Source organism: Cololabis saira, chromosome 20 (assembly GCF_033807715.1).
Source record: "Cololabis saira isolate AMF1-May2022 chromosome 20, fColSai1.1, whole genome shotgun sequence".
NCBI classification, from domain to species: Eukaryota; Metazoa; Chordata; class Actinopteri; order Beloniformes; family Belonidae; genus Cololabis; species Cololabis saira.
This window is the reverse complement of record NC_084606.1, coordinates 9,732,931-9,750,080: the sequence shown is the minus strand read 5'-3', so window position 1 is coordinate 9,750,080 and position 17,150 is coordinate 9,732,931. Positions and strand designations below refer to the sequence as shown.

The following is a 17,150-nucleotide window of genomic DNA, read 5'->3' as shown; positions in this document are numbered from 1 at the left end:
TGAAACAAGATCTGACATTGCTGATTGCAGCTCCCATGTTTTCTGTTCAACTGATATCGAGAAAGAATTAAAAAAATATTAATTTTGTTTATTTATTTTTATTTGGCACATTTAAAAATAATATTAGGAGAAAATATTTCTGCAAATGCGGTGGTTAAAAACCCGAGCTCTCTCTGGCGGTGCGGCGTGGAAACGTCAGTTAAACGACAACGTAGCTCCAACCTTCATTTCCTTCTTTTCAGGGAAAATCTTTCTTTTCCTCCGTTAACCCAGCTTTGTTTCCAAGCAAGTAAAGCTCAATTTAGCTCAGATTATCGCTGTACTCCCGTTGTTAACGTCTGTTAAAGCATCGTTCATGTTCAAAGACAACGTAGCGTTCCTTTCTTTCAAGGAAAATCTTTCGCTTGGTGAAAACAATGACGGAAACCAATGATGCCCCAACAGAGGGAATGCGTAAACTTTCAGTTTGAGCAACTGGAAAACATCTAAAATGGGAAAGAGCTGTTGTGCGATCGACTGTACTCATAGATTTAGCAAGAAATCAGAGTTATTGTTTTACAGACTGCCGAAAAATAAGCTTAAGAGAGATAAATGCATCGCTGCAATTCACAGAAACAACTGGATTCCAGACACCGAAACGTGGATTTGTGGTTCCCATTTTGTATTTTTTAATGTTGGATTTTTGGGTAGCTAACGTTAAATGGTCAAATCATAAAGTTCGGTGTCCTCATCACTTTAATTTCTACAACAAATCCTGCCTTGAAGTCGGACCAAGCGTCAAGACTTTTGTATGCCTTCAAGCTTTGCTTCGTGTATTTCCCCGGCGTAGAAATTAAGTAAATATAAATATCAGAAACTGGATTCGTGGCCAAATATTAATGTCCATGGACCACTGGTTCTTGGGGTAACTGTACGGGTCACTGTCAAGTCCAACTGACGCTAATTTAAGCCGATAATCGGCTGTTATCCCGTCTTCTCCACTAGTTGCAGCTGTTTTTGCCACTCAGTGCGAGTAAGGGTCCAGTGGGAAAGTGACGTCAATGCAGACCCTTTACTTTCTGAGAAATATGTTTTGAGTTTTAAACTCATTTTTTTTTGCATGTACACGACTGGACTCCTGTCTGCTTCTTCCACTTCCTCACTCATGTTCATTTTTCACCCGTTTTCTATCTCCAGTCTCCATCTTCCCCGTCTCCAGCTTCTCCAGCTTTCCTTTCCGTTGTCATTTTTGGTTCCTCGTCTTTTGCTACGACCACAAAGCAGCGACACAACGACGGTGACCCTCTTTTTAGCTCCAAACCTGACAGGTCGACCTCTAACCTTGACCCTAAACCCCATCACCCCCCCGACAGATACGATAAAGAGACGAACCCTCAGCTGTCACACACACACACACACACACACACACACACACACACACACACACACACACACACACACACACACACACACACACACACACACACACACACACACACACACACACACACACACACACACACACACACACACACACACACACAGCTGCTTTCATTCCAATGAAACAATAACACTGATTGCTGTTGTCGTGACGACTGAAGTGATAGAATAATCAATGTGAGTGTTTGCTGCTTCCAGGGTGAGTGTGCAAATACATTAGTTCTGCAGTAAGAAAAACAGACACTATCTATTTGTTTGTGTGTGTGTGTGTGTGTGTGTGTGTGTGTGTGTGTGTGTGTGTGTGTGAGTGTGTGTGTAGGGTGTTGATGAATTGAGTCATTTAGTAGAGTGTGTGCTGATTAATCCAAGCAGAGTGTTAATACAGGAGATGGCAACAGATTAAATGGTGTACATTAACAAATATTGCCACCCTTTAGACACACACCGTGTGTGTGTGTGTGTGTGTGTGTGTGTGTGTGTGTGTGTGTGTGTGTGTGTGTGTGTGTGTGTGTGTGTGTGTGTCAGCGGTAGGAATGGGCGATATTTTACCGTTAAAAATATACCGTCCAAAAAATTCCCCACGGTAAGAATTTGTCATCTCGCGATAGAAAGAAAGAAAGAAAGAAAGAAAGAAAGAAAGAAAGAAAGAAAGAAAGAAAGAAAGAAATGAGAAGGAAAGAAAGAAAGAAATGAGAAAGAAAGAAAGAAAGAAAGAAATGAGAAAGAAAGAAAGAAAGAAATGAGAAAGAAAGAAAGAAAGAAAGAAAGAAAGAAATGAGAAAGAAAGAAAGAAAGAAATGAGAAAGAAAGAAAGCAAGAAAGAAAGAAATGAGGAAGAAAGAAATAAAGAAAGAAAGAAATGAGCCAGAAAGAAAGAAAGAAAGAAAGAAATGAGCCAGAAAGAAAGAAAGAAAGAAATGAGCCAGAAAGAAAGAAAGAAAGAAAGAAAGAAATGAGCCAGAAAGAAAGAAAGAAAGAAAGAAATGAGAAAGAAAGAAAGAAAGAAATGAGCCAGAAAGAAAGAAAGAAAGAAAGAAAGAAAGAAAGAAATGAGCCAGAAAGAAAGAAAGAAAGAAAGAAATGAGCCAGAAAGAAAGAAAGAAAGAAAGAAATGAGAAAGAAAGAAAGAAAGAAATGAGCCAGAAAGAAAGAAAGAAAGAAAGAAAGAAAGAAAGAAAGAAAGAAAGAAATGAGCCAGAAAGAAAGAAAGAAAGAAAGAAAGAAAGAAAGAAAGAAATGAGCCAGAAAGAAAGAAAGAAAGAAAGAAAGAAAGAAAGAAAGAAAGAAAGAAAGAAATGAGCCAGAAAGAAAGAAAGAAAGAAAGAAAGAAAGAAAGAAAGAAAGAAAGAAAGAAATGAGCCAGAAAGAAAGAAAGAAAGAAAGAAAGAAAGAAAGAAAGAAAGAAAGAAAGAAAGAAAGAAATGAGCCAGAAAGAAAGAAAGAAAGAAAGAAAGAAAGAAAGAAAGAAAGAAAGAAAGAAAGAAAGAAATGAGCCAGAAAGAAAGAAAGAAAGAAAGAAAGAAAGAAAGAAAGAAAGAAAGAAAGAAAGAAAGAAAGAAAGAAAGGATAAATTCCCGTTGATACGTGTTTGTGTAACAAACATGGTGGATCTGAGTCATTCCAGTTTTACAGGTGTAACTCATTTAATTGGTTTTTATCAATTAAATTTAATTGGTGTAGTTTAGTAGTATTTAGTATCTTTTAGAGCAGTGATTTGGCTCCAAAGACTGAATGTGGGGATAGATTTATAGTTACAAAGATGGAGTTGAATTGGTATTTTTTTATCGTTATCAGGATAAACGTGTGTAGCTCACTGTTGGCCAGTAGCTGCTGCTGCTGGAGCTGTTGTTGATTGACAGCTGTCAGTCCGGGGCCCCGCCCGGGGCCTCCTGCTCCTGCAGCTCCGCCCCCCAGTGCCGGGACTCCTCCTCCTCCTCCTCCTGGTCCTCCCCCGTGGGCCCCGGCGGGCGGGCTGGTCAGACGCTCCTTATCCCAGGAACACTCGCTCCCCCCTGGTACAGATGCAGACATTTATGACATGTAGGAATTAGACTAGTAGACAGGAAAGCTGCTGTCGTCAATGGACATTATGACTAAATATCGTCGTCAACGAACCTTTATCCCCTGAGGAAAACGAGACGCAACGAAAATGTTGGTCATGTGACGATAACGATAATTAAATGTATTTTTAGGGCCCGAGCACTTACATTGTATCTGTAGGAATTTTTCTCGTTTTTCTTCCGACAAAATGAGGGCCTTTTTTCCCCTAAATGTGCCCCAAAAGTCACCAAATTTTGCACCAAGCCAGGCCTGGTGATAAATGTGATATTTTATGGTTTGCATTAATGGGCGTGGCCTAACGGCTCAACAGCGCCCCCTAGAAAACTAGAAAACCCACAATACGGTTTGACGTACATGCATGAAAATCGCTACACACCTGTATCATGTCGCAACTTAAAGAAAAGTCTCTTGGCGCCATGGCCGAAACCCAACAGGAAGTCGGCCATTTTGAATTAATCGTGTAATTTCGCCGCAATTTATGCCATTTCTTCAGCCGCTTCTTCGCCCGAACTGTAATGTGCACCCAGGTGTTTTATACATCAAAATGTGCGGTTCGATCTTGCGACGACGCACATTACTTTTCTCAGTCAAAAGTGTTACGGTGGCGACGATAAGACGCCAAAAGCGCCAAAAAACCTCCCTTCATCTGATTGGTCCATATTTGATAGTTCCTACTTTCTGCCATAACTTTTGAATGGTTTGACATAGAGAGTCGTGGGTGGTGTCATTGGACTCGGTTTTGAGTACTTGACCTTCATTGGTGAAAATTGCACGCGCGAGGGCCCGTTCATCGCTGCTTGCAGTTTTAACTTATAATTGTTTCTTTATTTGGAAAGGACAAGTAGATAAAACGTTACAGCAATATTCAAGTAAATGAAAATGAATGTCCTTCCAGTTTTTGTTTGTTTAAGTCCTGAAAATTTCCATTACTAGACATCAAAGTTATACTGGTCCAAGAGTAGTATAGTCATAGTTCGCGGGCTTGTCCTCCTTTGAGCTTTATTTATAGAGCCCAGTTTCACAGACAACTAAAGTATCACAGCACCTGTGGGGGGAAAACAACAATGGGAGGTGAATCCTCCTCCTTAGAACCGCATCAGAAAGACGTCCCAAAAGGTTGAAAGAGCCATATTGGACCAAAAACACAAAAAACAAACATGTCTGGAGCCGTAAAAAATGAAAAGTCTTGTATCAGCCTTAGAATGAAGACAACACATGCTGCATGTTTCTATATTAGTTAGAACTGGGGAAGATTTTTTTTTCATTATGCACTTCGAGAAAAAAGTCGAAATGTCGAGAAAAAAGTTGAAATTTCAAGAAAAAAGTCGAAATGTCAAGATTAATGTTGAAGTATAATCTTTTATGAAAAATGTCGAAAAGTCGAGAAATAAGTCAAAATGTTGAGAAAAAAGTCAAAATTTTGAGATTAAAAAAGAAAGGAAAAAGGAAGAAAAAAAGGAAAAAAAAGAATAAAAAAAGAAAAAGAGAAAAAAGGAAAAAAAAGAAGAAAGAAAGGGAAAAAAAGTTAAAATGTCGAGAAAAAAGTCGAAATGTCGAGAAAAAAGTTGAAATGTCGAGAAAAAAGTTGAAATTTTGAGATTAAAAAAGAAAGGAAAAAGGAAGAAAAAAAGGAAAAAAAAGAATTAAAAAAAGAAAGAGAAAAAAGGAAAAAAAGAAGAAAGAAAGGGAAAAAAAGTTGAAATTTTGAGAAAAAAGTCAAAATTTTGAAAAAAAAGTTAAAATGTCGAGAAAAAAGTCGAAATCTCGAGAAAAAAGTCGAAATGTCGAGAAAAAAGTTGAAATTTTGAGATTAAAAAAGAAAGGAAAAAGGAAGAAAAAAAGGGGAAAAAAGAAGAAAAAAGAAATAGAGAAAAAAGGAAAAAAAAGAAGAAAGAAAGGGAAAAAAAGTCAAACATTTTTGAAAAAGCTCCAGGAGCCACTAGGGCGGCGCTAAAGAGCTGCATGCGGCTCTAGAGCCGCGGGTTGCCGACCCCTGGTCTAGTTATTCACCTTTAAAGATGTTTTCTGAGGTTATTGATGGCATTCCCCCCCTGGTGTCCCCCCGCCTAACTTTATTATGACCAGATAATGAGGTCTGACAGATTTGGGTCAACTTTGACGGACACATGTGGACAGTTTCCAGTGGATCAGAGCGTCTTCAACAAGTGTGCGTCAAAACAGCATTACAAACACGGAGGTATCTCTCTCCGTCTCCTGCATTCATCTCTGCCTCCTCGTTTTTTCCCACTTCAACATCCGCCTCTGCGCTTGTAGACTAAGTCGTCAGTCTCCATTTCCTCCACTTTTTAAATGTTTTCTCTAGAGGGGTGAGACATCACTTTCCTGTAATCCATCACATGAACAAACGGCTGGCCAACGGCTCTCCCCGTCGGACGCAGCGCGGCCGCCGCGGCGCGTACATCACAACCCACTGATGATTCTACAACAACTGATTCTAGTCCCTGCAGTCTGACTGCCGGCCAACCGGGGGGAACGCCGGACCAACGGAGGAGGCGGAGAGGAGTTTCCATATTCTTGGAAAGGAAAAGGAATAAAATAAAGCGTCAGCGGCCAGATTGAGTTGCTTATAGGATTACCAGCACGGTCCCATTACACTTTTCTGCTGCATCAGATGCAACGTAGATCTGTAGCTGTGTAGAACACACTCAGGTACTTTATAACTCCTAAAATCAAGAGTTCACAGACCAACAACTAGGGGTGTAACGATACACTAATCTCACGATACGGTACGATATTATAGCAGTATTTTTTTAACAACCTTGAATGAGGAACATATGACTGGAAAAAATTGTCTTTTATTCGAAAGACACAAAATACAAAACAATACTGTGCGTTTGCCTATTGTTACAGTTTGTAATGCTTTATAACTGTTTAAGTTTTAAAGAGAAAGCCAGGCCAACCATTTTCCACAAACTGAACTAAAAGTAAATGTCAGGTTTGCATTATGCATCTTCAGTTTATACAAGTACAAATATTTAGCCACAAACTGAATAGTTTCTCTCATGTATGATTTGAGTTTTTTCTTTTCCATAAACTTAACAACTAATATTAAATAAATAAATAAAAGTAAAAAAATACATACAATTTTACATAATAAAAAATATTGGTTCATGCTCACCTTATAAGTGTAAGAGGAGATTTATTTTTGTTAAGAAGGTTATTTTGGTAATTCAGGGTTCATTATTTTATAAATATATTCTTTATATTCTGATGTAAATCAGGGACTATAATGACACTAGTCAGTTTATCTGTAGTGATTAGTCTGTTTTAGATTGGGCGGAGTGATACGCCACAGTACGGCACTAGGTGTTGATGTTCTAAAATCCTACGCTGTTGAGGGACATTAAAGTACACTGGAGCTCAGCAGAAGTTGTCCCCGTGTTTATCCTACTCACGACCCCAAAAAGGTTTAATTTAATAAGGTAAGGTTTAACTCTACACCAGCCTTACATAAGTAAAAGTTCAGAGCTCAAAACCTGCAAGAGTCCCGTGATCAGGACCAAAACGGTACTAGTTTCTTCTGAGCGGAGGAAGATTTTGGTCCGCGGTTGTCACACGTGGTCGGATGCGCGTTACTAGTAAACACAATAGATTAATATTAATAACCCAATATCGCGATACAGGTTGTCACCTCCACGACACGTATCGTGACGTTTTTGTATCGCAAAATTTCGTGGCACGATATATTGTTCCATCCTTACTAAATAGATCCTTTCCTAACAGTGTCTTTTAACACGGCAGCAACTTTGCTGATTAAAACGGGACAGAACCAAGAGAAAATAACCAGTATTTATTTATCTATTTATCTGTTTGAAATCTGCTTCTACCTACTTCTATCTGCTAAAGAAGAAGTAGCGTATTCTTCTTTGCATTTATTTTGTCTTAGTTTTGATTCTAATTCCGGTTAGAGCGCCCTGAGCGATTGGATAAAAATCCACAGAATAGCCGCACCTTTGTATAAGCCGCATGGTTGAAAACCTATGAAAAAAGTAGCAGCTTATAGTCCAGAAAATACGGTAAATTGCATTTTCGTTACGCAACGACAGGAGCAGAATCTGAACGGCTCGTAGAAACTACATCACACTGGACGGCTCATCCGGGCGGCTGTACAGACACTGCAGAATCTGGTTGCTTTCCTCCTTCTCTGAGTTGGCAGGCTGAGGGGAGACCACTTTATATATGTTAAAGCAAGAGAAAACGTGCCCTTTATGTGATAATAAGAGCAGAAGTCCTCAGGCCAGACCCCTCCAGCTCTTCCAGGGGGGGCCGCGTCATCTCTGTCAGGCCTCGGGGCTCCTGGTGCAAACACGTCCCCAGGGAGACGTCCAGCAGGGATCTACAGCGGCGTGTCTCCGGCTTACCGCTCTGCAGGAATCCTGCAGGACCTGTAGTCCTGGGGGGTCCCTGCATCTGGACCTGGCCCTGGGAAACACGTCAACAACGGCGTCCGCGGACTGAACCATGATGCTCTGGTGACGAAACGTGCAGTAGCGCGGCATCGGCACTAGGGCTGGGGATCGATTCAAATGTCAAGAATCGATTCGATTCCGATTCTTAAGATTCAGAATCGATTATCAAGATTTGATTTGATCCGATTTGATTCCGATATTGATTTGGGTTAGTGTTATTAAAACAGTTTTTTGAGTTGTTGCATGAATTATATGACTGTAGTTCTGCAACATATTACTACTAGTATTATATTGAGATTAAACAGCAAGTATTGCAGCTAATGATGCTGTAAGGACCAATCAGCTCCCAGAATGCTGATAGAACTGCTTTCAGAAACATCGTGGGTCAGAATTATCAAACAGATCCAGGGAGGAAACAGAGACGGATGAAATCGGTTTTATTTTTTCCCACATTCCGTTTTTATTTGTTCCATTTTCGGTCTATTTTGGTTTTTAATTTTGGAGCATTTGGTTTTTAGCATTTTTTGCAAATGTAACCCCAAGACAGTATATAAAGTAATGAAATATAGACAATGTATGCAATTATAACTGAAAACTTTAATGTTTTCATACCTTTAAACATATTTAAAGGCAAAAACATGGCAGTAGTTATTCTCGTGTCCAACAAAACTTTCCTTTTTGGGGATAAACAAAAAAATAACCAAAAGTTGTAATGTAATGATGAAAAAAAAAAACATAAATAAATATATATATATATATAAAAAAAAATCGATCTTTAGACGTATTAATCGATTTTTAGGAATTAATATGAGAATCGATTTAGAATTGGGAAATTGATTTTTTCAACACAGGCCTAACCGGCACGCAGCGTGGTTGTACCACCTTTTTGAGTCAGTCCACAAAAAACACTATTTTGGACGCGAGCGATGAGACATGACAACTTTCCTTGGCTTTTAACGGTTTACTTGTCCTATGTTTTACATATTTCTGTAGATCTTGTTTGTTTCATTATAGGAGGAACCACTCGACAAGCTCTGGTTTGGGTTTTTTTGGTTCCTCCCGCACATTTTTTCTGTTACATTGTACTTCTTTTTGTTTCCTTTTTTTTTCTACATACTGTTCATCTGAACTTTTGGCAGTTGTATATTTTTTTTATCTGCAAATAAACTAAACTAAAACTAAACTACTCGAAAACATTAAAGTAAATTACAATGTCTAACGCACGGTCAAAAGACTGTGTCACATTTTCTGACTCAAACTGAAAGTCAAACATCAAACCACAGTCACAAAATTACAGCGACATCACAACCTAAAATACAAAACATAGAAAAAAACTTTATCATGTAAGCATTGCAAAATTATGCATTTTGGACCAATGTAAACCTTATAATTATGATGAAATTATCATGACCCAACTGTTTTTTAACTAAATTATGAATCATTACTTAATCAGTCAGTGATAAACAAACACCCTGTGTGGTGGTTTTTATAGGTGCTGGAAATGCTTTAAAAATAAGTAAAATAATAACTTAAAATAAAAGCTTCATGGCTATTTTGAAAGGTTGAATTTCCTGCACAACTTTAGCCGGATCTGGATGTTTTTCTTGAAAAGAAGTCACTTCTTTCGTGCCACGGTTGCACTGGTGACCCCACCCCCCAGGAGTAAAGTTCTTACTAAAGTCATCAGGCAGAATATTGTTAACAGCAACTTTAACGTGCACGTGGGATCACCTCAATGCAACGTTTGGATGCAACGTCCGGCGCCAAACGCTGCCACGTTTGGCGCCGGACGTTCATACCGGACCGGTTCATTTGAAACTCCATCCATCAATTTTCTGGACCTGCTTCATCCTGATTTCCAGCAGACAAATCTTTTGAATTAAATTGAAATTTAAAAAATAGGAATTAAAAAAATTAAATTAAATTCAAATTTAAAAAAAATTGAATAAAAATGACATTAAAATAAAAAATAGAATACAAAAATAAATTAAATTAAAATGATAAAAATAGAATAAAAAATTTAATTAAATTCATATTAAAAATAAAATAAAAAATGTAATTAAATTCAAATTTAAAAAATAGAAATTAAAAAAATGTAATTAAATTAAATTCAAATTTAAAAAAAAATGAATAAAAATGACATTAAAATAAAAAATAGAATAAAAAAATAAATCAAATTCAAATTATAAAAATAGAATAAAAAATTAAATTAAATTCATATTAAAAATAAAATAAAAAATGTAATTAAAATGAAATAAGTTAAGTTAAAATTAAAAAGATGAAATACATTTTTTTAATGAAAAATAAATAAAACTCCCTATCTAAAAATAAAAATCTCCACAAATTTGTGGGAAACCTGTGTTGTTTCAGCGAAGCGAGCCGATTATAAACGACTAAAACACTTCTGTTTAACTGTAAAATGATTTAACCGCTGTTTCTTTTCAAATTCTCTCTCTCCCGCGTGTCAAGCTGCCTCTCTCGCCCTCCACACTTTCTTCCCTGCTCCCCTGTTCCCCCTCTCATCCATCTTCATCTCCTTCCATTAGTTTGAATTAGCAACCGTCTCTCTCTATTATTGCCTACTGAATCCCCTGCACCCTGTGTGTGTGTGTGTGTGTGTGTGTGTGTGTGTGTGTGTGTGTGTGTGTGTGTGTGTGTGTGTGTGTGTGTGTGTGTGTGTGTGTGTGTGTGTGTGTGTGTGTGTGTGTGTGTGTGTGTGTGTGTGTGTGTGTGTGTGTGTGTGTGTGTGGGAGAGAGAGACGACAGCTGGGCTTCATCCCCTCTGCCATTTACACCGGGGAAGAGAAGAAGAATAAACAGATGGGCAGATGTTCTCTCTCTTTCTCCATCTCTCCTCTCATTTTTTCCTTGGCCTTGTCCTCTTTTTTTTCCTTCCCTTTCCTCTGTCACTTTTATTAGCTCTTTCACGTTTCCATCTCTCGTCTCTCCGTCGCTCTGATTCAGATTCAGCTTCAGCTTCAGCTGCCGAACGTTTCCGCTCTTTTAAAAAGGCCAGTTTGTTTTTTTTTTTTCCCTGCTCTTTAATCAATATCGGGAGGTCAACAAGCGTAATCGTTGCTCCCGTTCGCGCTGTTTGGATGTTAAGAAATCCCCTCTTAACTTGCTTTTAGTCTAAGTGATCAGGGACAAAATCCACAGCGGAAACTCTTCGGTGACCAGCGTTGAAGCTCTTATCCGCCGCAGTAATGGTCCCTGTGCCCTCCGCCGCACCTGAAAACTGGGAAAACACGGCGCGGGGAAGTTTCCCGCCGACGCCACTTACTCCCACTTATACCTGCACAAACACCTGTTTGTGGACGCCGTCGGCGCGCAGACGACCCCGTGTTTACGGCCGGAGGGAACTGGACAGGCCACGGCTTTGCACCTGATCGGTTTCAGTCAAGTTTAAGTCTGGAAACTCCACTACAGACACTAAAGCTCAGGAAACTTTCTGTTTTCTTTCCCTACGTGAACAAATCAAAGATAAAAAGTGACAAACTGAACTGATAAAACAAAAAAAAAGATAAAAGTGGACGTGAAATATGGAAAACGGAGCAATAAATTGTAGAAATCTGACAAATGTAAAGGTGTTTTGACGTCTTACGTATAAAACACAGGAAACATTAAGGCCAGCAAAATCTTTGTGGCGGGACAACAGGACCTGCTGCGTCTGTGCCCAGATGTTTATATTATTATTATTATTATTATTATTAGTAGTAGTAGTAGTAGTAGTAGTAGTAGTAGTAGTAGTAGTAGTAGTAGTAGTATTATTATTATTATTATTATTATTATTATTATTATTATTATTATTATTATTATTATTATTATTATTATTATTAGTAGTAGTAGTAGTAGTAGTAGTAGTAGTAGTAGTAGTATTATTATTATTATTATTATTATTATTATTGTTATTATTATTATTATTATTATTAATATTATTATTATTAGGGAATTAAAAGTTGCGTTCCTTATTGAACCAATACGGACACATATTATGCTCTTATTTATTGATGTCATAATATACAGGTGAAGGTCGGAAAATTTGAATATATTGCAAAACGTCATTCGTAGTAAATTTAACTAAAGGTGAAACAAATATATTATTTCCCCACTACATTCAAAGTGAGATATTTCAAGCCTTTATTTGTTGTGATTTTGGTGATTATGGCTCAGTTTATGAAACCTCAAATAAAAAATAAATTAGAGAATATTTTATGAAATCAATAAACAATTCCATCATCAAAATTATAACAAATAAAGGTTTAACAAATCTTGCTTTGCCTGTAATAAGACTAGGTAATATATTAGTTTCACCTTTTAAGTTGAATTATTGAAATAAATTAACTTTTACACCATATTGTAGTTAAATTATTGAAATAAATTTACTTTAACACCATATTCTATCTGAATTATTGAAATAATTTTAACTTTTACACCATATTCTAGTAGAATTATTGAAATAAATTAACCTTTACACCATATTCTAGTTGAATTATTGAAATAAATTAACTTTTACACCATATTCTAGTTGAATTATTGAAATAAATTAACCATTACACCATATTCTAGTTGAATTATTGAAATAAATTAATTTTTACACCATATTCTAGTTGAATTATTGAAATAAATTAATTTTTACACCATCTTCTAGTTGAATTATTAAAATAAATTAACTTTTACACCATATTCTAGTTGAATTATTGAAATAAATTAACTTTTACACCATATTCTAGTTGAATTATTGAAATAAATTAACTTTTACACCATATTCTAGTTGAATTATTGAAATAAATTAACTTTTACACCATATTCTAGTTAAATTATTGAAATAAATTAACTTTTACACCATATTCTAGTTGAATTATTAAAATAAATTAACTTTTACACCATTTTCTAGTTGAATTATTGAAATAAATGAACTTTTACACCATATTCTAGTTGCATTATTGAAATAAATTAACTTTTACATCATATTCTAGTTGAATTATTGAAATAAATTAACTTTTACACCATATTCTTCACCTGTAGCTATATTATACATCTGGGCTGATGTGGACATACAGAGCATAGGAGGCTATTTCAGTTGCTAGTATGGTTGTCTGTCTGTACAGTCATACAAATTCAATGCTATTAAAGCACTTTAAACTTTAAATCAAAGCATTTCGTTTTTTCATATAAAATAAACACATTTTTATGCAGTTTAGAAGTTTGGGGTTTTTTTTTTTGGCTCCTGCGCTGCTGAAATCGGGGCGTCCCTTATTTCTATTTCTGAAACGTAGCAACCCTAGCTATGACCAACCAGAGCGAGGAACGAGACGACGTGTTCAGAGCGACGGGAGAGTGACGTCTGCAAAGGAACGGTCTCAATCTTTGACTGTCGATGCTGAAGCCGATCCGAGTGGCTGTTAATCCTTGGCTGCAGCCAGCTACACTGTTTTCATCCAGATTAGCTCCAGATTAGCTCCGGATTAGCTCCAGATTAGCTCCAGATTAGCTCGCCGCTCTGGCGTCACCGCGTTGCAACAGCCTTACGGTGTTGGACCCGGTAGGATCTAGTGGGCGACCGATAATCGTCCATGGCCGATTATCGAATTCGATATTCATAATTTTATTAATAATCGGTATCGGCCCCCCCCCAAAAAAAAATCGAAAATAAATAATTTCGATTTTTTTTTTTTTTTTTTTTAAAGAAAAATTAAGAAATTTACTGAAATACTGCATTTTCTTTTTGTATTAAGAATGTTCAACATGCTCAAACTTAAGTAAACTTAAGTAAATATTTGCACTTAAAAAAACAACCTGTGTAGTCATTTTCACAACCTGTACTGTTTGGTTGTTTGTCATGTGTACTAGTTAGCTTACTGTTACTACCTCCAAGTAGGCACTTGCCGTGGTTTGGGTCTGGGAATTGGGAGTATTGTGCCTGACTGTTCTAAAATTGAGGCTGTTATTCCTCTTAATTTGTTATTTTTTATAGGCAGCTTTTTTATTTTATATAAAGAGAAAATTCACTTAATGTTATTTTTAATAACTGAAATGCTGCTTGTTTTGTTTGATGTTCCATAATTTGCACTTTTGATGTGTGAGCCGTGCAAAGTGAATATTGCTGTCCTTCCTAGTTAAAGCAATAAATTGCTCACCATTCATTTAAATGAATTCTTGTATTGAAATTTGTTTTTTCTCCCAAAAAGGTAAAAAAGGGTAATAATCGTATCGGCTGATATCGGCTATCGGTCTTTTTGATTTCCCCCTAATCGGTGATGGAAATAATCGAAAAAAAGGCTGATCGGTCGGACACTAGTAGGATCCACTGACTCAGCAAAGTCACTGGATAGCGCAGCTAAACTAGACTGTCAAGATCAAGTTTGAAAATTTTTGGTTATTTATTTACATTTATTTATTTATTCATCGTAGGAATATTTATATTATATTTTGTTCGTAGTCACTTCCATCACATCAGCTCAGTTTTTCCCTTCACACGTATTTATTACCTCAATATTTGTTTCTTTTCATAGTGTTTGAGAGATTACAGCTGGAACCATCAATTACCCTGAAGAACTTTATCCAGGTTCATTTGAAGGTTTTGATTCGATGAGTTTATTTCCAGCAAAGATCTGAACTGTGTGAAGTTTCATTCTTCTATCAACTTTTAATCTGTTTATCTGAACGTTCATCAGGTCCATTTTTATAATGCGCTTCAGAACCGGCAGATTAATTATAATTATTCTCATTTCAGATCACCTCTAACACTTTTCTTTAATTCCTCACATTTTTGAGTTTTATTTGTTTATATTTGAGCAACTCTGGGTGGAAAGAAAGACGTTTAAACGTCAACTCTTTTCTCTCGTCCATGTGGCAGAAACAAAGTTTGGATCTCAGATTCTGATAATAAAATCTTTTCTCTCTTCTCATTTATCTATTCTTCCTTCTTTCTTTTCAACGTGGTTTCCACTGAAACATAACTCCGTCCTCCTCTTTTTTCTCCCCTCTTCCATTCATCCGTGGCTCAAATCTGTTTTTTTCCCCCTGGTTTTTTATCAAGAAGTGAAAAAGAGAAGCGACGTGGATCGTCACGGCGACGGAGACCCGGGTGTCATCTTTCACCAACCAAACACCAAAACATCTTTCCCTTTTCTTCTCTTTTCCTCTCGCCCTAAATATCCCTTTCTCTCGCCCCCCCCCCCTCCCCCTCCGTCCTCCCTCGCTTTTATTTTCTTTTTCATTTCATACGGCCGCTCCGCCGCTCCATTGTCCGCGGCAGTTTCCCAGGCCGGTGTGAGTGTCGCGCACAAAGGAAACAAGGTCGGACAATGAAAAGAAGGCTCTCTGCGAAACGGGCAAAACAGAATCAGGGAATAAATAAAAAACGACCCGTGAAAGAGAAGAGGAAGAGGAGCCATCGGCCCATTTGCCAGGTCAGCTGAAGAAAAAGAGGGAGGCAGAAGAGGAGAAAACAGAGGGAATCAGGGGGGGGAAGAGGAGCGGAGGAACCACCTTTCTCTCCCTTCTGCTTTTTGTTTTCTGGCTCTTCAATAATTCACCGGAGGAGAAGTGCAGCGGAGAGATGGAGCACCGAGGAACTGGGAACTTCACACCGTCCAGCCGGTGCCGGCCGGTGCAGAACCAGACCCAACAATCCTGTTCATACCCGTCTGAACCTCCCGATAACCACACGAGTGTCTCAACGACCCGTCGCCACGACGACGCCTCACCTGGACCGGAACCATCAAGAACCCCAATATCTCAAGTTCAGAGAGTTAGAAATGTGTTTCTGGGCTGGAATTCAATATCCGATCAGTGAATTCTGGGTATTGATGGACTTTCTGATGCTTTAGGTGGAAGATTTGAATTTGAATTTGAATTGAAATTTTATTTTGAACATGAAACAGGAGTGAAAACAAAACAAAACAATAATAATCAATAATTAAAGCTGCAAGCAGCAATGAACGGACCCTCGCGCGTGCAATTTTCACCGACTCCGATGACGCCACCCACGACTCTCTATATCAAACTATTCAAAAGTTATAGCAGAAAGTAGGAACTATCAAATATGGACCAATCAGATGAAGGGGGGGCGTGCTTTTTGGCGTCTATCGTCGCCACGGTAACGCTTTTGACTGAGAAAAGTAATGCACATCGTCGCAGGATGGAGACGCACATTTTGATGTATAACACACCTGGGTGCACATTACGGTTCGGGCCGTATTAACGGCTGAAGAAATGGCATAAATTGCGCCAAAATTACACAATTAATTCAAAATGGCCGACTTCCTGTTGGGTTTCGGGCATGACGGCAAGAGACTTTTCTTTAAGTTGCGACATGATACAGGTGTGTACTGATTTTTGTGCATGTAGATCAAACTATATTGTGGGGCTTGGGGCACGTTTAGGGGGGCCAAAAGCCCTCATTTCGTCAGAAGAAAGAAAGAAAGAAAGAAAGAAAGAAAGAAAGAAAGAAAGAAAGAAATGAGCCTGAAAGAAAGAAAGAAAGAAAGAAAGAAAGAAAGAAAGAAAGAAAGAAAGAAAGAAAGAAAGAAAGAAAGAAAGAAAGAAAGAAAGAAAGAAAGAAAGAAAGAAAGAAAGAAAGAAAGAAAGAACGAACGAACGAACGAACGAACGAACGAACGAACGAACGAACGAACGAACGAACGAACGAACGAACGAACGAACGAACGAACGAACGAACGAACGAACGAACGAACGAACGAACGAACGAACGAACGAACGAACGAACGAACGAATAAAAATTCCTACAGATACAATAGGGCCTTCGCACTGTAAGTGCTCGGGCCCTAATAAATAAATGTAAATAAGAAAAAAAAGACAAAAATATCAATAAAAAAATGCATCCATCATAATTAATCTGCTCGAAAAGGAGTAGGAAGAAGTAAAAACGTCTTCTAGGTGCAAGATTAAAAGTTCTTATTTAGATTTTCACTCTTTTTTATCCTAATCGCCCCTGAAATGTTACATTTTCCTACACGACACCTGTGTGATATTCGTGTTTTAATAAACAGACATGCTGTTTTATTGCCACCCGGCTGCTGGCGTTCACTCGTCCCGCTTAACCAGAGCCGACGTAAACGCACCTCCGTCACACCGTAAACGACCAAAGATCCCTTCTTCTTCCGGCTCCGCAGTCGGACCGGCTCACGTTTGGGGTCAAAGAGCGGGTTCAAATTCAAATTTCAGTTGGAATCAGACGCCTTTAACAGTCCTGTAAAAGTGCTTTTGGACGTT

The 17,150-nt window shown here is 37.8% G+C and overlaps 1 protein-coding gene across 1 annotated transcript in view; it reads right to left on the bottom strand.

The window, feature by feature from the left end:
• The window catches only part of LOC133420431 (dachshund homolog 2-like), a 144,529-nt gene that overhangs the window by 28,855 nt on the left and 98,524 nt on the right, over positions 1–17,150 (bottom strand). Inside the window, exon 6 of the mRNA XM_061710124.1 lies at positions 3,234–3,431. Within this exon, the coding sequence (XP_061566108.1) occupies positions 3,234–3,431 (198 nt within the window). The remainder of the gene's footprint in view (positions 1–3,233; positions 3,432–17,150) is intronic.